Here is a 21,539-nt window from a genome sequence, read left to right as displayed (position 1 = left end):
AGGACAGCCACAACCCTAAGAAGCCCGACCAAATTAAAAAACGAGTCTTCCATCCACATATAAAAAAACAATAGAAACAAAGCATTTCAACTTACCTTAATAGAGCCACCAACAACACCTAAAGCTCCAAGCTTTGGAATGATATGGAATGGAAACTCTGCCTTCTCCCAGTACTGATGAGTAAAAATCAAAGAAAGGAGGATGATGTCACGCAATGATAATATCAAAGTAAACAAACAAACACAAAGATAGAAAACCTCTGTCATAATGGGGGCAACTTCTTTCTCCATGAACTCACTCACTCTCTTCCGCACAGCCTGCCCCTTGGGAGTCAATAATTCATTGAAATGATAATAGTCTGAAGCTGTAATCAAGTATACAAACACATAGATAGAAGAAAAAGCACAACAAAACATCACAAAAAATGTATATTCTCTGAAAAATCCTTACTGCACGTTGGGAACTTAGAGGCTGGAGTTGCTTGAGGAAATGCAACGAATACGTTCATAGCCGGCAAATCAAAATACGAACTCTTCACCTTCTTCTCAGCGTTATCTACAATTCATTCAAAAACTCAAATAAGATTTCATTTCGTATACACTTCTGATTCCATAAGTCTATGCAATCATGAATCCCTCGCATGATCTACAAATGAAAGCAATCTAAGAATTCGAAATCGCGAAATTCTCGAAATCAAAAACACAATTTCATTGACAGAACCAATCATATTACTTGGCATATCAGGTGATCGACGAATGAAAACTCAACCAATTCTCCAGAAATGAAACAGGACAAGATAACAAAAGATCAAACCAGCAAGCGAAAATAGATGAATCATGAGAACGAAACATGCAAACCATTTGAGAAAAGAGATGATAACGAACCTCAATCTGTAGATGATAGCACAGTCATGGTGGCGACGATTGCGATGGAAACCTTTTCGTTGGTTTCGTGATAGGAACGAAAGTAGATAATGGTATTAGTATAATAACAATCAGGAGTTTTGATCAAGGATCAGACCTGGTTACATGGAGGTTATTGTATTCAGATACTTTATCAAGATAACCAAAAGGTCATCCTGCCTCGGGGAGACGTTACAGAGTTCGGATCGACGCGGAGGTCGCATGTGAAAGAGGAAGACGACGACGAACCCTAATATCGATTGAGTCTCTAAACGGGCTAAAGGTACGGGCCTAACCTATTCATTTTAATAAAAACCCAGCTCTCAAACACTCAATTACAGAAAAGCCGAAGTAAACAATCGCAGAGGTTTTGGTATGGCAACACGTGTCAGGATTTGCCCTTCCCTCCATGATGACGTGGCACAAGGAGAAGGGAGCAAACCCAACTTTATTATTATAGATAGCACAAGGCTTATACCCTTTACCAAGTTAGAGTGCCAACTCCTTGGGAGATTTTCATCAATTGGTATCAAAGTCACTATGAAAGGGGGTATTCACTTCTATTATCCACCATTCTCATCTATCCATTTTCTACAAAAAATAGTTTTGTTATTTCTTTTCTACAAATAAGCTCGATTGTTTGGGAAGTGTATGTTCAAGTTTTTCTTTTTTTCAGAGAGGACATATATTTCTGTAGAGGAGGAATATGAGGTGATCATGGGCTGATTTATGAAGTTATGGCCATAGAAGACATTAAGAAATTGACCTATGATGTTAGCTAACATGCCGAACCCATTTTTTCAAATTATAAGCCCAAAAGGATTCATAAAAAATTGTTTCTTTGCTGTCCATGATGAGTTACAAAATTAGGTGTTTAATTGCATGAATAGCTTCTCTCTCCCATGCAAAGAGTGCTTGTTTCAAGAACCTTCTCTCTTCTCCATGGATTGATTTTATCATTTCCCATGTAATAAATATATTTCTTTCTGAGCAAGTTTAGTTTTCTTATAAATAAGTTGTAATCTTAATGAAATAAAATATGCGAGTTTATATTTTTAGAAACCTTGAGAGTGATTCTCAATCATTTTTCGATAATGGTGCGTAATATCTACTGATCAAAATTGTCTGATTGTTGGTGTGTAATATCCTTCAATCTAACTCAACCTAACTTGGTGCGTCATATCCAAGGTGGATTGTTATAGGGTAAATCAGAAGCAATCCGTAACTTCTGTGTGACCTTTCGACCCACGTCTCTTGATTGTTTCTTGCTTTCGGAGTCATTCGGTGCATGACTTATCCCTTACCAATTTCAGAATGTATCCCTTGGGAGGTTTGTATTATTTTGTATCAGAGCACACTCTGAGTTTGGTATTCATTCTCTATCATTTTCTCACCTTTCCATCTTTTTCATCCATTTTCGACCTTTCATCTTGTTTTCTTAAAAAAAAACAAATAAGGAAAAAAAATAGTCTTCTAGTTTTCCAGCTTTAAAGCTTCAAGTGATAGAACCGTATTATATAAACTACGGAGAACTGAATATTGTAAAGAATAAAAATGATAAGATTATACCAAAGATTAAGAAAAGAGGATGATAGAACTGCATAATCGAGATATTATCTCTTTCCTTAACTCAAAATATGGCCCGTAGTGCGACGGTTCGATAACGTAATGAGTCTCATGATACAACTGCAAAAAATCTTCTGATTTGCGTCACTTTATCATAAGCGTGGCGAAACTAGTTTTGTGTGTAATCTCGGACTCAGAAGAAAAATCAGAAAGAGAAAAAAATATGAGGGATTGATTCGATGTCTCTGTGTGTTGCCTTCTATACAAGTGCTCTTCTTTTATAATCAAGAGAAAGTACACGTTATGCAATTTAAGGAGTCAGCTAACGCACACATCAATTGTAATAATGGAATTGATTTCCAGATCATACGTTACTTTGCAAAGTAATATTGTGACTTTGACCAAGTTCACAACTATTAATGTACTTTTGCTTGGGTTTGTAATTTTTATATTTAAATAAACATATAAAAATTAATATGAATAACTAAATAAGTTAATTGACATAATGTCCCATTAATAAATTTAAATTCAAATTCTAACCCAAATATCCAAAGTGATTTATTTGTTAAATATTTTATACTTAGCCAAATTTAAAGCTTTATAAGCTTTGCATATCACTCACTTTAAACCTCCATTTCTCATTCAACACAACTCTGATTTTGACTAACAAATACACTAATTCATAGTGTTCACGGTGAAGATTACATCGTGCCCAAATTATGGTCATTCCGACAGACGTCTCCGTCGAAAAACCCATTGAAAAAATGGTTCACACCATTTTGTCGAAAACGAGTTCCAAATCAAGATCAATTGTGTTGTAAAGTTCGTTTTCAAGTTTTCTTTCTTTCTCCAAAATTTGAGGAAAAATATTTTTTTTTAAGAAGAGGGAAATGATATGATCATGGGAAGCATCATGACATGTGTTCAGTGTTCGAAGCATATCTTCTCAACCACAAAGAATAAAGGCATGAAACCACCTGGATAATATGCTCAACTCAATTAAAAAAGTCCTCGAAAAAAAATCATATCAAACAGAGTTCAGACGGAGGAGTTATTCAATTTGCAAAACGGGTGTTTTCCAGTTTACCCGATTCCGATATGTGCACACTCATTGACGAGTTCAGACTAGACCAGAAGAACTTAAGCTACAAACTGAGTTGCTTTACAATCTTGGTCAATCAGAGAAGCCCATGAATGGGAGTGATAGACCTTGGATTTTAGCAATTTTTAACCATAGTTTATGAGTATTTTAAGATATATTATTAATATATAAAGTCTATTTAGAGTAATTACAGGTTCAGGAACTATATGGAAGAAAATGATGTATTTAGAGCTATTTAGAGATCTTTTGAGCTTCGCTGGAAGCAAGAGATGGTCGACGGTCGCAGCTCAATATCGACCGATAGTGACCACCAAATATCGATCGATGTCAAGTCCCTTGCATCGATCGATTATGAAGCCATCCGAGAGTTAATGACAAATTAGAAGATTTCAAGTTTCACAAAAGTCTCAATAATTACATCATTAGTCTCTGGCCGCCTGTTAGACTAATTATTGAAGTTTTGTATTGTTTTAGAGGCAGACTTGCCTAGAGACCTTTTTTGACCTAGTTTTGGAGGAGGCAAGAAGCCACCATTGAAAGAGGAGAGCTTAAGACTGGAGAGATAGATCATCTACTGCAAAACAAAGAAGATCTTGAACTCCCTTGCTTTCATTATTTCTTTTACTATTGCTATTTAATTTATTTAAGTATTATTCATACCATCATAACCATGTGTTCCATGAATATATCTGAGTAGTCTTCACTGTTAGATTTAAGTTTCTCAAAATAGGTTGATAAATGTAATACTGACACAACAATTGTTAGGATGTTAAGAAATATAGTTCAATCATCTAGTTATGCATTAAAGCTAAGTTTATGATTGATCACCCTTTAAACTTAGATCCTAGGATTAATTGGGATCAAGCCATTGCTTGACCCAATACCTGAAAATCACTAGAATGATCTAACTGACTAGATACAAACGAGAGTTGGTCTAGTGAATTAGAGAATACAAATCAAACCCGTCCGAAAAGCTTTCTGGAAGAAGTATCGATCGACATAGTGATAGCCCTGTCGATCGATATTTTGAAAGGTGTATCGATCGATACCCCCATTGGATTATCGATCGACACTTTCTCGCGACCAAAATAACGAGAGTTGAGGTCCGAGATCCAGATTAGATAATTTTAAAGGTTATACCTTAGTTTGAATTCAAGAACAATTAATATTGATAAACTCCTAATTTTCCAAATTAAGTATTATTTATCATACCTGAGAATATACCTGAATCTAGCTACTTCAACCAACTGTTAACAAACTCAAAACAATCAATCGAGCAATAAACTTGCCCTGCAACCAATTTACTGCTTTAAAATCCATAAACCATTTAATCTAGATTTATTTCAATACCATAATCTATTGTGTAATCCTAGAGTCTCTGTGGATTCGATCCCTAAGTACTATATCTGAACCTATTATTTGAGAGAGTAATTCACTCCTTAGGGTAATTTGAGTGATATCAAATTTGGCGCCGTTGCCGGAGACTCTTTCTTATTACCATTAGATTACGTTTAAAATTTAATCTAAATTTTGTTACTAAATTTGCTAAAAAAAAGTTTTCTCTCTTTTTCTGCTAATACAGGAGCTGCAAGATGGAAGACATGGATTTCGGCCAGACATCGATCGACGACGAGATAGGCATATCGATCAACGGAGCGACAGCAATATCGATCGACAAGTCGACAGAATAATCGGTCGACAACGCACATCAAACATCGATCGACAATACCCCGCCAGAAGCAGGTAAGTATTCTCTTACCAATGATGCTAATGAAAGAGTAGTCCTAGGAAAACCTAAAGGTCAACTAAGCAACGCAAATAACCAAATTACAAGTGAACAGGGGACTGAAATCCCTGTTCAAATTAAATCTATCTAAGAAAGAGATAATGAATGGAAATTGCCTTTGCAAGACTATTTAAATCCTGAAAGGACCTATTCCAATAGGTCCGCGATTAGACTACCAAAAGATGATACCGAGAAATTTGGGATCAATCCCGAATACTTAATCATGGTACGTCAAAACCCTTTCTGTGGGACCGTCTCAGAGCGACCACAAGATCACATCGAATATCTAGAAGAATTGATAAATGACGAGTACAATCGCTGTAAACTATTTCCTCTTTCCTTAGAAGGCGACGCCAGAAAATGGCTGAACCAAATACCAACAGGATCTCTGACCTGTTGGAAGGAGATAAGGAGTGCTTTTATAAATCAAGTTTTCGATGAGGCGCACTACTGGGATGCAAGGAGGAAAATCTCCACATTCCGTCAAAACCCACGGGAATCATTCAGAAATGCCTGGGAGAGATTCAAGAGCTTCCAACTTGAATGCCCCCACCACGGCTATTCAGAGCCGCAACTCATTAATACCTTTTACAGAGGTGTTAACCTTCATTACCAGATCACGCTCGACACAGCCAGTGAAGGGAACTTCAATACCAGGAACCCTGAGGAGGCAAAGCGTTTGATCAAAAATATAGCTACGGGTAGATCCTACGAAATGATGGACGTAGAGTTAGGAAGAAAAGCTGACCCAGGTGATGAGTCACCTTTACTCGAAATCAAAGAACATCTAGACTCGCCCCATCCTGCTCTTGAGGGACAGAACCAATTTGGGTTTTACCAAATTGATGATGACACCTTATTTGAACTAGAACAGCAAATAGATTTCGTAGATAGCCATACCTTGAAAAATAATTACCCTATCCCCGATAGCTTTACCCAAAATTACGATGCTACTATTGGATCACGCTAGGGAAGAGCGAAATCTAGGCTGAACGAAGCTTTCACGAGAGATCGCAAGTTGACCACTGACCTGAACGGAAAGATAGACATAGTCTTCAGTGAGCTGATGAGGAAGTTCGACACTTTAAGTGTACAAATTAAGAGACTAGACAGTCAGGTCTCGGAAAACGCAACCGCCATCAAAAGAGAGACAGGACGTCTCCCTTGGCGGACTGACGCGAACCCAAAACGTCAAGTTAATGCCGTGTTATTGAGAAGCGGAAAACGCCTCATCCCGAGGGCAATAGAAATCAACAACACAGAGAAACATGTTGTGGAAACTGGTGAAAGTAGGTCACACCCTGTAGACCTCGCTGATCCCAGTACTGATATATGGTGTTTTTGGCATCTTGTATATATGCTTTTAAATTGGTTTTCAAGTCTTTATCGAGTCTTCCTACTCCTTTTTGAGTCATTACAGGTCTAGAGTTGCATTGGATGGGAGATAGATCAGTTGGAGGAAAAGAGGAGAAAAATAGTGCAATTTGGAGTTTTTCACGCAGAACAGTCGTGCGTAGCAGTCTGACGTGCCTGTTCCAGTGGCAGAGATTTTTAAGAAAGTTTCTAAATATTTCGGGATTTTACCTAGGGCTTCCCCCTTTTTCTCCTGCAGCCGCCAGAGACCTGCAATATATATTCTCTTATTATTCTAGACATTCTACGTGACTTTAGAGAGAGTTTGAGAGAGAAAACTTGTACTCTTGTTAAGGGAGAAGAATCTCTACATCCTTCTGAGAAGATTTCTAAACCCTCTTTGCTTTTTATTATTAGTTTAGACATGTTTTCTTCATCTATTATCTCTGTGATTTCTCTGTCCATGGCTGAGTAAACCACTTGCTTAGTCTAAGGTGTTAGGGTGTTAGATCCGTGAGTTAAACATAGATAAGTGAATCCCGTGATTGTCTTCATTCATAAATATTCTTAATGCTTGCATTAAACTGGCCGCTTAATGTTAGATCCTAGGTTTAACCTGTTCATTGACCGTGTAATAGGTTGCTAAATCTGATATGAATGAGCATTGCATCCCTAGTCAGCGAGAGTAGATATTAGGGTGTATTGTGAACATATCGGACTTGATCTCTAAAGCTTGCTAGCGCGTCTTGATTCAAACGAGAGTTTAGGCATCAAGACAGACTTGCAAAGGAATCAATACCACGAGAGTGGGTTGATTCAACCTGAGTGATCCGAGTTCTGGACTTATTCTTAATTGAACTTGAATAACTGTTTGGCTCACACTTGTTTAACACCCGATCAAACCACCCTAGGCTAGCATTCTTAATCATCTGAAAAACCTTAAATCAATCTCTAACTTGCTTGTTACGAAATCAACTTTAAAACCCCCATATTGTTTTAGCTTGATTTTGATCCTATAGAAATAAAGTGTAATCATTGGTCTCTGTGGATTCGATCCTAAAGTGCTACATCGACATACCATTCGATTGTGGTAGCGTTCTCTTAGGTTAATTGGTGTGCGTATACACGTAATATCAATTTGGCGCTGTTGCCGAGGACCATCTTTTTACCTTTATTTTTTGGTTATTTATTTAGTCTAAGACCTCTAACTTGCTCTGTCATTTTTGTTGCAGCTAATTTTTCAGGTGCATGACCAGTAGACATACTCGGAGAAACGCACAAAGAGAGTTACATTTAGCAACCAGGAGCTAGCAAGGTTAGAAGAACAAACCGTCAACAATCAGGGCCGAAAAATGCCATAATGGACGACTACGGCAATCAAGAGCAACTCACTGCTCAGTTGCAACAGATGCAACAACAGATGCTTCAAATGCAGCAGACCATCCAAGCTCAGCAGAATGATGCTGAACAGGCTACTCTAGCGCAGTAGGAACAACTGGCGCAGACTGCTTCAATCGGGCAGAGAAACCTTACTTGCAACATCCCTACTACTCGTTCTGCTATAGTTTCTCCACTCTGCACCAGGCAGGACTTCGAGATAAAGCCTGCTTTGATCGGTCTAGTACAGAGAAAGGTGTTCTCTGGTCTCTCTACAGAAATTCCAATGGAGCATATTGAGAGCTTCGAAAAAGTCTGCAGTTTCACTCGCGCGAATGGCGTACCACCAGACTACATCAAGTGCATGCTATTCTCATTCTCTCTTAATGGAAAAGTTGCACGGTGGTTGAACTCCCTCCCTACCGGCTCTCTCACTTCATGGGAACAGGTCCGGTCAGCGTTCATCAACCATTTCTACTCTAAGGCGAGAACAGCTGCACTGAGGAACAAGATCACCTCCTTCAGACAACTCACTGATGAGCCTTTCGGCGACGCATGGGAGCGCTTCAATGACTATCGCATAGAATGTCCTCACCATGGTTTTGATGATGACTACCTCTTGGAAATTTTCTATGATGGAGTTGACTGGGAATTTCAGAGTACTATGAAATCTTCCAGCAACGGAGACTTCATGACTCAGACCATTGATTGAGCGTTTGAGCTGATTGAGAACATGGCTGCTACCTCAGCCAATAAGAACGAGGAGAGCGATCGCTCCAAGAAAGAGAACAGTTCCGACACCCAGAAGATAGATGAACTGACTGCCAAGGTTGATCAGCTACTAAAAAACAACCAAGGGCAGGTCTTCAGCATGAAGCAAGCTACGACATGGCAGATTTAGAACCAAAACCAGCGACAACCGCAGAGCAATCGGCAAGCTATTCCAGCTACCGGGAACAGTCAACCAGATGATCTGAAGGGTCTAGGTATGATGATGCAACAGCTGTTGCAGGGTCAGCAGGTTCAGGCCAGGGCGTTGAATCAGGTTTCTACAGACATCAACACCAGGATGAACAACATGTTCACCGAGCTGAATACAAAGTATGATACTGTGAGCAACTACATAAAGAGGATTGATGTTCAGCTTGCTCAAACAGCTGAGAGTGTTAAGAGGCAGCAAGGTATGCTTTCTGGAAAGAGTGCGATGAATCCTAGGGTTGAGCACTGTAATGCAACAAAGCTGAGATGTGATAAAGCTGGGGGAAAAGAACCAGAGCAACTGTCTGCTGAGACTGCTCCAGGTGCAGAAGAGAGAATAGAGCAGCCTGCTAGCTCTGAAGTGACTGCTCCTGACGAACCTATTGAGATTCCACCAGTGCGAGTCTATGTTCCTATGGTTCCATATTCAATTCCACTTAAACATCTGATGGATCCTATTAGTGCATAACAGCTGGCTGGGTTTAGGAAGATGGTAAAAAGGCTTCCTCAAAATATCTCATTTGAACATGCTTGGGAGATTCGGCCATTGCATATGTTCTTCAAAAATTGCAGAGAATCTCAGGAGGATATCAAGGCACTCTTTACTGAAGCACTGACACTATCGCTGAAGGTACTGCCTAAGGCTGATGATCCTGGAAAGTTTGTTTTTCCTTGTTCCATTGCTGGAGTGGAATTCAAGGAAGCTCTTTGTGATTCTGGGTCTAGTGTGAACCTTGTCTCAAAAGCGATTCTAGACGAGCTGGGCATTGTCGATGTTGAGCCTTCTCTGGTGACTCTGGCTTTTTCAAACTCTTCCATGACAGTCCCTTATGGCACAATTCGCAACCTTCCTGTCCAAGTTGGAAACTGTATTCTCCATACCGAATTTCAGGTTGTTGAGATGAGCAAGGATCATGAGATGCCTTTAATCTTTGGAAGGTCATTTATGGCTACAGTAGGAGCAGTCGTCGACATGCCTAATAAGAGAGTCTCCTTCTCCAACATCAACAAGAAGGTTTTCTACAAGGCTGTCCCAACCAGATCACAAATCCGCTATGCCTCTTGCATCTCAGTGGTTAGTGGAGAACAGCGGAAAATTGTTCCTAAGAAGGAACTTGGAGATAAGAGTGAGATCAAAGAAGTCCTGGAAGGAGATCCTCACACTGATACAAATAAACTCAGTTAGAATGCAAAGGTGAATGAAAAAGTCCAGAAGAAAAGGGTCAAGGGTGATCCTACAATGACTTTGATACCTCGCTTGTGTGATGAGAAATCCATTGAGTATGAGGTAAAGTGCAATGGTGCATCTAAACCTTTCTCTAAAGTCAGAGTAATTCTCACACATGAGCTGAAAGAGAAAGGAGAAGCTGCTGTGAAGGGGTTGCTGAGCAGAGTTTTGAAGCTGAACATGTCTGATTGTGGAGCTTGTTTTGGAACAAGCCCTCATGCTCAACCCGACTGATCCCTGTCACCAAGTCAAGCTAGTGACTTAAACCAAGCGCTTGGTGGGAGGCAACCCACTGGTAAGTGTAAATATAACTTGGTTTTGTTTTGTTTGCTTATTTTTCGTTTTAGTTTTTTGAGTCTCAGGGCAAAAAGCAGCAACCGAACAACCTGCCCCTTGAAAAGAGCGGCTGTTCCAGGCGACCATCTGACGATAGAACACCCAGAATTTTCATGGAGCACCCGCTCCACTCAGGTAAGTATCTCAACAAAAAAAAAGGTTTATTCTTGTTTTCACCTTCTTTCTGATTTATTTTCACACCAGGGACGGTGTGAAGTAAGTTTGGGGGAGAGTTTTCGTCATTTACCAACTCGTTTCTTTCTTTTGTTTTTCTTTTGAGTCAATTTGAGTCAGGTTATATGATCGAGTTAGTCAAAACTTTGTGGGAATTATGACATTATTCCGTGTTGATCACTAACCACCTCGTGCTTTAGTTATCTTATTCAGTGACCTTAGCGCACATGTGGACCTGGAACACCCTGACATATCTCACTTGATTCTCCAGAAGTTCCAAGCCGATTAGGTTACACTGGGTAGACTTAACTCCACCTAACTTGAACCTAATCTTGACTGAAATTCTTCTTGTTATGGGCATTAGATCAGGGAAACGAGTACACACTCAGAACTTCTTATCCTTTTTATCCTAGTTTTACTGCTTGTATGGTTCACAGATTTGTGGTTAAAGTATGGTTGCTAAGAATAGAAGAGTTCCCACACTTTCAAACCTTTCTCCCTGTTCTTGTTACTTGACATTGTTTGAGGACAAACAAGGATCTAAGTCTGGGGGAATTGATATATGGTGTTTTTGGCATCTTGTATATATGCTTTTAAATTGGTTTTCAATTCTTTATCGAGTCTTCCTAGTCCTTTTCGAGTCATTACAGGTATGGAGTTGCATTGGATGAGAGATAGACCAGTTGGAGGAAAAGAGGAGAAAAATAGTGCAATTTGGAGTTTTTCACGCAGAACAGTCGTGCGGAGCAGTCTGACGTGCCTGTTCCAGCGGCAAAGATTTTTAAGGAAGTTTCCAAATATTTCGAGATTTTACCTAGGGCTTCCCCTTTTTTTCCTGCAGCCGCCAGAGACATGCAATATATATTCTCTTATTATTCTAGACATTCTACGTGACTTTAGAGAGATTTTGGAGAGAGAAAACTTGTACTCTTGTTAAGGGGGAAGAATCTCTACATCCTTTGGAAAAGATTTCTAAACCATCTTTGCTTTTTATTATTAATTCAGACATGTTTTCTTCATCTGTTATCTCTGTGATTTCTATGTCCATGGCTAAGTAATCCACTTGGTTAGTCTAGGGTGTTAGGGTGTTAGATCCGTGAGTTAAACATAGATAAGTGAATCCCTTGATTGTCTTCATTCATAACTATTCTTAATGCTTGCATTAAACTGGACGCTTAATGTTAGATCCTAGGTTTAACCTGTTCATTAACCGTGTAATAGGTTGCTAGATCTGATATGAATGAGCATTGCATCCCTAGTCAGCGAGAGTAGATATTAGGGTGTATTGTGAACATATCAGACTTGATCTCTAAAGCTTGCTAGCGCGTCGTGATCCAAATGAGAGTTTAGGCATCAAGACCGACTTGCAAAGGAATCAATACCACGAGAGTGGGTTGATTCAACCTGAGTGATCCGAGTTCTGGACTTACTCTTAACTAAACTTGAATAATTGTTTGGGTCACACTTGTTTAACACCCAATCAAACCACCCTAGGCTAGCATTCTTAATCATCTGAAAAACCTTAAATCAATCTCTTACTTGATTGTTACGAAATCAACTTTAAAACCTCCATATTGTTTTAGCTTGATATTGATCCTATAGAAATAAAGTGTAATCAGTGGTCTCTGTGGATCCGATCCTAAAGTGCTACATCGACATACCATTCGATTGTGGAAATGTGCACATTAGGTTAATTGGTGTGCGTATACACGTAATATCAAGTACCGAGTCAGAAATACCTCGAGGAAGAGGGAAGCCCAACACTGAGGAAGGAGCCATCAAACTCGAGGAAGAAGAAGGAGAAATAGAAGAGGATGCCGATATTGATCGACAAGAAAAAACAAGTGTCGATCAACTAACTACGGTAAATATCGATCGACACTCTGGAAACAATATCGATCGACTCCCGACTCCGACTGAACCGACAATTGAAAGAGTGTATATGACTCTACCACCCTTCCCTCCTAGCAAGACGCAAACTAAACGAGAGCTAGACAAAGCAATCTGCAAGAAATCATTCGATAAGATCACATTGGAAATGCCATTGAGTGATGCAATCAAAGTATAGCCTTCAATAAAAAAATACGTAAAGGATATGGTATCCAACAGCTTTCCAGCCACTGAGCGCAGCATCATGATGGTTTCTGAGGAAGTAAGTGCAATAATCCAAGGCGAGACCCCGATCAAGAGACCTGATCCGGGCAGTTTTGTTTCGGAGTGCAATATACGGAACAAAAATTTTCCTCGGTCCCTTTGTGACCTAGATCAGGCTATGCATTGGCAAAGATCAACTCAGACCCGGATCCACTAGACCACTTTGACTGGAAGAAGCGGATATGGTCCCTCAACACCTCATCAAAGCTCAAGCATCTACTCTGGAAGGCCAACGCTGGAGCCCTTCCCGTTGGTGCCGCACTACAAAACAGGGGAATCGCCATTGATGATAAATGCGTGAGGTGTGGTGCGGTCGAAACTGAGATCCATGTTCTGCTCCACTGTCCTTTTGCTACCGAAGTTTGGAACAAACTTCCTTGCCTTAATTCCCCGTCTTCTATACAACAACCTCCAATGTCGGTCTCAGAACTTTTGGACAGTTGCAGTAGAATCGTTACTTTGCCTCCGGTAGGACTAGGAACAACGCCTATCTCCCCATGGGTGATTTGGAACCTCTGGACCAATAGAAACAAGCTACTGTTTGATGATAAAGAGTACACGATTGATGAAACGGTCTTGAAAATCCTTAAAGACTCTCGAGCTTGGGCAGGAGCTCAAGACAAGCAGGAAAAAATAACGTTGCCACAGAATGTGGATCTCTCTCGCCGTGTGTCTAACTCCCATGTTCCCCAATCTTCTCATGTTGCAGGACCTTCATGGAGTATCTTCTCGGATGCTGCTTGGGACTCTGTCTCTGGGAACTGTGGAATAAGATGGCACTTTCGCGATAACATGTCTTCACCAGCAGGCAGCACTTCTTCAAAACGCCGCTCAGTCTCCTCAGCCCTTGTAGCAGAGGCGTTGGCGTTAAAGGCCGCAATCACAGAAGCGGCCAACCGTGGCATTGAGTCTCTTAGAGTTTTCTCTGACTCCAAAACTCTCATCTCTCTCTTGGCCACCAAGAAGAATAACATTTGGATTCAAGGAACACTCTTCGATATTCACCATCTATCCAGTTCTTTTAGCTCTATCTCTTTTTGTTTCATCCCGCGTGTGGGAAATGCAAGGGCTGATACTCTTGCTAAAGCAGCACTACGATCTTTAAATAACTCTCCGTTGGTGGATGAGTAAAACTATTGTTGGATTACTCCTTTAATGAATTAAGTATGTTTTTCGATCAAAAAAAAAAAAGATTCCAGCGTGAACCTCATGCCACATTCTGTCGCAATATCCCTAGGATACGACTACCTGAGGGAGTGCTTGACGACGTGCCAATAAGGATTAACGGCTGTCACGTCCCAATGGATTTCGTAGTACTGAAATACCAAAATGAACCAAAAGCCCCCTTATTTTGGGTACACCATTCCTAGCCAGTGCTGGTGCGATAATCGATGTCAAGGAGGGTAGGATATGTCTGAACATTGGAAATATTCCAATGAATTTCGACATGGACAACCTGATGAGACGACCCTTGATCGATAAACAGACATCCTACGTGGACGACATCAGTGAATTGGCCGAAGGATCTTTTATAAACTCAAGCTCAGACGATCCTTTGGAGGAAGCACTCACAACTGGTGAAGAGAAATCTTTCAGTATCGATAGCAGAGCTGAAGAATATACACGATTAATGGACGCAAGCATGGAAACAGCAAGAGTTGATGACATAAAGGATGACGCTTCAGAAATCGACGTCGATTGATACTTACTAAACTCTGTCTATCGACAACCAACCTTCTCGAAGGAATGGTATCCCGAAAAATCACCGAAGATTGAGTTAAAATAGCTGCCCGCTGGATTCAAATATGCCTTTCTCTATAAAGATTCATATCCAGTAATCGTGAACGCCAACCTCACAAACGGAGAACTTGCGCTGTTATTAAATAAACTACGCAAGTACAGGAAGGCCATCGGGTACTTTCTCGAAGACATTCATGGCATTTCTCCAGATCTGTGCATGCACTGGATTCACTTAGAAGACGGTTCGAAATCGTCAATAGAACACCAAAGGCGACTAAATCCAAACTTGAAGGAAGTGGTTAAAAAGGAAATATTCAAACTTCTGGATGCCGGAGTCATTTATCCGATTTCGGATAGCAATTGGGTTAGCCCCGTGCATGTTGTACCAAAAAGGGTGGAATCACTGTGGTGAAGAATGACAAAGACGAACTCATTCCCACCCGAACCGTCAATGGACATCGAATTTGTATCGATTATAGAAAGCTAAACGCTGCTACAAGAAAAGATCACTTCCCTTTACCTTTCATTGATCAAATGTTGGAAAGATTGGCAAATCACCAATACTATTGTTTTCTTGACGGATACTCTGGATTTTTTCAAATCCCTATACAACCTGACGATCAAGAAAAGACAACCTTTACATGCCCCTACGGAACATTCACATACCGCAGAATGCCATTCGGTCTTTGTAATGCTCCTGCCACTTTCCAACGATGCATGATGTCGATCTTTACTGATATGATAGAAGACTTCATGGAAGTCTTCATGGACGATTTCTCAGTAAATGGATCCAGTTTCAAAAACTGTCTCGATAACCTATGTAAAGTTTTGGCAAGATGCGAAGAAAATAATCTCGTTCTGAATTGGGAAAAATGCCACTTTATGGTTAACGATGGAATCGTCCTAGGATACAAAGTATCTACTGCTGGTATAGAGGTAGATCGAGCGAAAATTTAGGTAATGACTGGCCTGCCAGCCCCCACAAACGTAAAAGATGTGAGAAGTTTTCTCAGGCATGCCGAATTTTACAAAAGATTCATACAAGATTTTAACAGAATCGCTAGACCTCTCACTTCCCTCCTCTGTAAAGAAGTTAAATTCGACTTTTCACCAGAATGAGTAAAGTCTTTCGAAGAAATAAAGAAAGCTTTGATAACTTCCCCCATCATACAAGAACCAGACTGGAATCTTCCTTTCGAAATCATGTGCGATGCGAGCGATTTCGCTGTTGGAGCAGTTCTAGGCCAGAGGAAAGACAAAAAGCTGCATGCAGTTTATTATGCCCGTCGAACTCTCGACGAAGCACAAAGAAATTACGCAACAACAGAAAAAGAGCTGCTAGCCGTGGTTTATGCGTTTGAAAAATTCCGTCAATACCTGGTCGGTTCGCGAGTCATCGTCCACACCGACCATGCTGCAATTAAATACTTAATGAAAAAGAAAGACGCAAAACCGCGACTCCTGCGATGGATTCTTCTACTTCAAGAATTCAACATCGAGATAAAAGATAAAAGAGGAGTAGAAAACGGAGTCGCAGACCATCTCTCCCGAATAAGGATAGAAAACGACGTCCCTATCGATGATTTCTTACCAACTGAAAACGTTTACCAAACGGAGTCATTCATCGTGAATGTAAATCTCACTTCCAAGGACCTGTCGATCGACGATGACGATACAATGTCGATCGATTACGACCGTACCAGGTCGATCGACAACAACGATTGTATGTCGATCGATACAACAAATATTCTGAACAAAGAGAATAATCCCAAAACCATCACCTTCGGTATAAAGGTTAACGTCGCTCACAACAAGCTATGCTCTGACCATGATTCCCCCGTGGATGAAAGTCTGCATTAAGAAGTGCATGTAGTCGGACAAGGTTCAAAGGACAGACCTTGGTATGCTGTAATAGTAAAATATTTTGCTGCCGACATAGAACCCGAAGAGTTGAGAGGGTACACGAGAAAGAAATTTCTAAGAGAAGTTAGGAGATATCACTGGGACGAACCATATCTCTACAAACACTGCTCTGACGGGATGTATAGACGCTGCGTCGCCGATACTGAAATACACGATATATTATTCCAATGCCATGGGTCCGAATATGGGGGGCACTTTGCAACCTTTAAAACAGTATCAAAAATTCTTCAAGCAGGATTCTGGTGGCCAACCATGTTTCGCGATGCTCATGCATTCATAAAACAATGCGATAGTTGCCAACAAAAGGGAAAAATCAGTAAAAGACATGAAATGGAACATATATCTATTCAGGAAGTAGAAATCTTTGACTGTTGGGGAATAGATTTCATGGGACCTTTCCCTTCTTCGTACGGAAATAAATACATCCTAGTCGCTGTCGACTATGTGTCAAAATGGGTCGAAGCGGTAGCTTCCCCCACAAACGACGCATCTGTAGTTATTAAGCTTTTCAAAAGCATTATCTTCCCGAGATTCGGAATACCTCGAATAGTCATAAGTGACGGTGGTTCTCATTTCATGAACAAAGTGTTTGAAGGACTACTCCGTAAGAATGGATTACACCATAGAGTTGCTACACCCTACCACCCGTAGACGTGTGGGCAGGTAGAAGTCTCAAATCGACATATCAAAGAAATCTTAGAAAAGACCGTGGGCACATCGAGAAAAGATTGGTCTAGAAAACTGGGCAATGCACTCTGGGCCTACTGGACTGCCTTCAAAACCCCTTTAGGAACCACCCCATTCCATCTACTGTATGGGAAATCATGTCACCTACCAGCCGAGCTGGAACACAAAGCAGCCTAGGCCATTAAACTATTGAATTTCGACATCGAACCAGCTGCCGAAAGAAGGCTCATACAGCTTAACGAACTGGACGAGATTAGATATTTTGCCTATGAGAGTTCAAAAATATACAAAGAGAAAACCAAAGCATGTCAAGATAAAAAACTAATGATCTAATATTACTGTATAACTCTCGGCTAACGCTGTTTCTCGGAAAACTCCGATCTCGTTGGTCTGGTCCTTTTACTGTTGTGAATGTCAATCCTTATGGAGCCATTACGCTTACAAATAATAAATGAGACGAATTCACGGTAAATGGCCAACGAGTAAAGCATTATTGGGCTAAACCGCCAAATATCAAGCCCATTAACCTAGGCTCACTTCCTGATAGTTAGAAAATTTGAATATCAAGTCAAGCTAAGGACTTAAAATAAGCGCTGAATGAGAGGTAACCCATTATTTTTAAAATTTTAACTTTAGCATTTTAGAATCTTTAGGATATAAAAAGAAAAAAAACTTTATTTATCGAAACACAAGGCCTATGTCGATCGACAACGACAGTTCGTTATCAGCTTCTTCGACCCCACCAAGACCGTTCAGACGGACATTCGTTACCCAACTCTGCGTTACTTCATGAAGTCCCGTGCCAACACTCTGTTGTGCAAGAAGGAACCTAGTAAGGTTCGCGTCCAGGAGCTCACTCTGGTCTACTACGCAGTGAGGATTTTGGTTCACATGGAGGGCATCGAGGAGCCCGAGGACGACGCATGGCCCAACCTTGGAGCCATATTTGCTGAGCATCTGACCAAACTCAAGATGAAGCCTTTCCAGTCAACGGGAAGGAAGAGGGAGACGGTTGGGAACCTACTCACTCCGATCTTCGTCCATTGCGGAGTTCCCCTGGACGACGCCGATATGGACGATCGGATCCTTTACATGGACACGGCACATCTCACGAGCGCACAGTGGCTCAAGGATGACCGTGACTGGTCCTTCAAAGTTGGGGACGGCATACGTTTGGTGAGGCTTCCACTTCGGTCACTTACGGACTTCTCCCATGGCCTTAGTAGCATTCAGTTTCGACCTGACCCTCGCCTAGTCCGAGCCCCAGTAGCCCAGCCGTGTTGCTACACGGTCCAGCGTACCGCAGGACCCCAGCCGAATCAGCCCGAGGACACACTACCGCCTTTCCCTCCTATACCAGACATGTCTACACGTCCTGAGGGAGACTTCCAGCGCATCGTCGTCGATGCTCTTACTGCCATCTGGGCTAGAGTTTCGAGATGTCGTTGCTCGAGCAGGAGGAGTGTGCGAGCCAGCTCACCATCAGCAGCAGGACCGTCCCGCCAGCGCAGAGACACCTCCAGCGACGAGGCCACTGACGAGGACTAGTCCTCATATCTCTATCCCTATTTACTTATGTTTTTCCTTATTTTTGAACTTTTAGGATTTACTTTCGAACTTGTTATTCTATGTTATGACTTGAGTTTTCTTATTTCGCTAATCTTGCATGTGTTTGGATTGTCTAACAGAGCTAACCTAGATGACTAATGCTAACATGGATACGTTGCAGATAGCGCATACGTTTTCTGTCTCTGCACTGTCGATCGATAACAAGACGGTTATATCGATCGACATAGATGCGATGATATCGATTGATTATACGGTGTACATGTCGATCGATCCTCGAGACAGTGGGTAACCGATTCTTTTCTCTTGTCAAACATCTAACTTATTGTTATTACTTATTTTTACCCTGACCATCCTTAGACTGACTTTCACTGGGGACAGTGAAATTTAAGTCTGGGGGAGGTACTTACTAATATTTGATTAATCATGAACTCTAAAAAAAAAAAAAAATATATATATATATATATATATAGATATATTTCGAAACAAAAAGTTTTTATTGAGTCAAGAAAGGGATAATGATCTTAGTAGATTTTTGCTTGTTATATAACCATTTTATTATCACCATTTTAAAACTTTCTGATTGCACATAGTACTAAAGATACTAAAGTGGATCAACCTGTCAACTAACCACACTTGCTGAGATTGTTTTGAAGTAACCAAAGCTGACCTCCAACACTAAACCTAACACAACTGGTTGTCTTGGGGCTTGATATGCATGAGATCAGATTCTTCAAACAAATCTGGAAGGTAAAGCCTTGTGTATATAGATTTATCACCCTTTCTCTCTCTATTTTTGAAATCTAGATAAAAAAAATGTTTGTATTATTGTATTAGAGATTTATTAGGAAGGAATTCGAACAAGACTTGGTGGCTACAACCATTAAGGCTTGCTTCATAAGAATTTCATAGGTAAAGGATTAGAACAGGACTTGGTGGCTACAACCTTCACAAATAATCCTAGGATATATGTAAAAAAGAAGTGAACAGGACTTGGTGGCAAACACCATTAAGGCTTGATTCATGAAAGTCTGTCCAATCTTGGTAATGATCTTGCATATAAGAAGATTTTTAACCAAGAGAGAAAATTAGTAGAGAGAGATAGGATAAGAACTAATATTTACCTGCAGGTCCAGATACTTGTTTGAGAATCCTTGCATCCTGAGATCGATACTCCCAAGGTATAGCCTTCACTTTTATTTTATGCTAAGAAATGAGGTTGGTAGAGGGGAATGAAAGACAAGATTATGTTAGGTTGTTGGCTAGATGAATTTGGTTGCTAAGCTAGGATATGGTATAAAGTGCTTTTGTGACTAAGACTTTTTAGATATGGATTGCAATGTTAAAGAGGTGATGATTATGAGTTTTAAATCATGAGAGTTCCCGATGTTTTCAAACCTCTTTCAGAGAGACTGCTCTGATGTGTTTTGCTTGAGGACAAGCAAAAGAGTAAGTCTGGGGGAGTTGATAGACCATGGATTTTAATTATTTTTAACCATGGCTTATGAGTATTTTAAGATATATTATTACTATATAGAGTCTATTTAGAGTAATTACAGGTTCAAGAACTATGGAAGAAAATGATGTATTTGGAGCCATTTAGAGATCTTTTGAGTTTCGTTGTAAGCAAGAGATGGTCGACGGTCGCAGCTCAATATCGACCGATAGTCACCACCAAATATCGATCGATGTCTAGTCCCTTGCATCGATCGATTATGAAGCCATCAGAGAGCTAATGACAAATTAGAAGATTTCAAGTTTCACAAAAGTCTCAATAATTACATCATTAGTCCCTGGCCGCCTATTAGGCTATTAATTAGGGTTTTGTATTGTTTTAGAGGCATACTTGCCTAGAGACCTTTTTTTACCTAGTTTTGGAGGAGGCAAGAAGCCACCATTGAAAGTGGAGAGCTTCGGACTGGAGAGATAGATCATCTACTGCAAAACAGAGAAGATCTTGAACTCCCTTGCTTTCATTATTTCTGTTACTATTGCTATTTAATTTATTTAAGTATTATTCAGACAATCATAACCATGTGTTCCATGAATATGTCTGAGTAGTCTTCACTGTTAGATTTAGGTTTCTGAAAATAGGTTGATAAATGTAATACTGACACAACAATTGTTAGGATGTTAAGAAATATAGTTCAATCATCTAGTTATGCATTAAAGCTATGTTTAGGATTGATCACCCTTTAAACTTAGATCCTAGGATTAATTGGGATCAAACCATTGCTTGACCCAATACCTGAAAATAACTAGAATGATCTAACGGACTAGATACAAACGAGAGTTGGTCTAGTGAGTTAGAGAATACAAATCAAACCCGTCCGTAAAGCTTTCTGGAAGAAGTATCGATCAACACAGCGATAGCCCTGTCGATCGATATTTTGAAAGGTGTATTGATCGATACGCCCATTGGATTATCGATCGACACTTTCTCGCGACCAAAATAACGAGAGTTGAGGTCCGAGATCCAGATTAGATAATAATAAAGGTTATACTTTAGTTTTAATTCAAGAACAATTAATATTGATAAACTCCTAATTTTCCAAATTAAGTATTATTTATCATACCTGAGAATATACTTTAATCTAGCTACTTCAACCAAATGTTAACAAACTCAAAATAATCAATCGAGCAATAAACTTGCTCACCAACCAATTT

At 40.2% G+C, this 21,539-nt stretch overlaps 1 protein-coding gene and 1 non-coding gene across 2 annotated transcripts; one reads left to right on the top strand and one right to left on the bottom strand.

Moving 5' to 3' along the window:
• Nucleotides 1–8,582: 8,582 nt before the first annotated feature.
• On the bottom strand, nt 8,583–8,689 carry LOC125588105. Its single transcript, XR_007324501.1, has one exon. It is a non-coding gene; the product is annotated as a small nucleolar RNA R71 (small nucleolar RNA).
• Nucleotides 8,690–8,819: 130 nt separating this feature from the next.
• LOC106404115 lies at nt 8,820–10,250 on the top strand. Its single transcript, XM_013844864.2, has 3 exons — nt 8,820–8,948; nt 9,012–9,482; nt 9,537–10,250. Exons 1-3 carry the CDS (start codon nt 8,820–8,822, stop codon nt 10,248–10,250), a joined length of 1,314 nt encoding a protein of 437 aa, XP_013700318.1.
• The last annotated feature ends 11,289 nt before the right edge of the window (nt 10,251–21,539 follow it).

The sequence above is a fragment of the Brassica napus genome, chromosome C5 (assembly GCF_020379485.1).
Source record: "Brassica napus cultivar Da-Ae chromosome C5, Da-Ae, whole genome shotgun sequence".
NCBI classification, from domain to species: Eukaryota; Viridiplantae; Streptophyta; class Magnoliopsida; order Brassicales; family Brassicaceae; genus Brassica; species Brassica napus.
Note: the sequence above shows the minus strand (reverse complement) of the source record. Positions and strands in the feature narration are given on the sequence as shown.

Excerpts from the sequence above, each read along its gene's own strand:
- LOC106404115 (XM_013844864.2), top strand. The coding sequence starts at position 8,820 with ATGGCTGCTACCTCAGCCAATAAGAACGAGGAGAGCGATCGCTCCAAG. Across the intron at positions 8,949-9,011 it reads TAAAAAACAACCAAGGGCAG|AGCAATCGGCAAGCTATTCC; the intron begins GTCTTCAGCATG and ends CGACAACCGCAG. Across the intron at positions 9,483-9,536 it reads TGCGAGTCTATGTTCCTATG|CTGGCTGGGTTTAGGAAGAT; the intron begins GTTCCATATTCA and ends AGTGCATAACAG.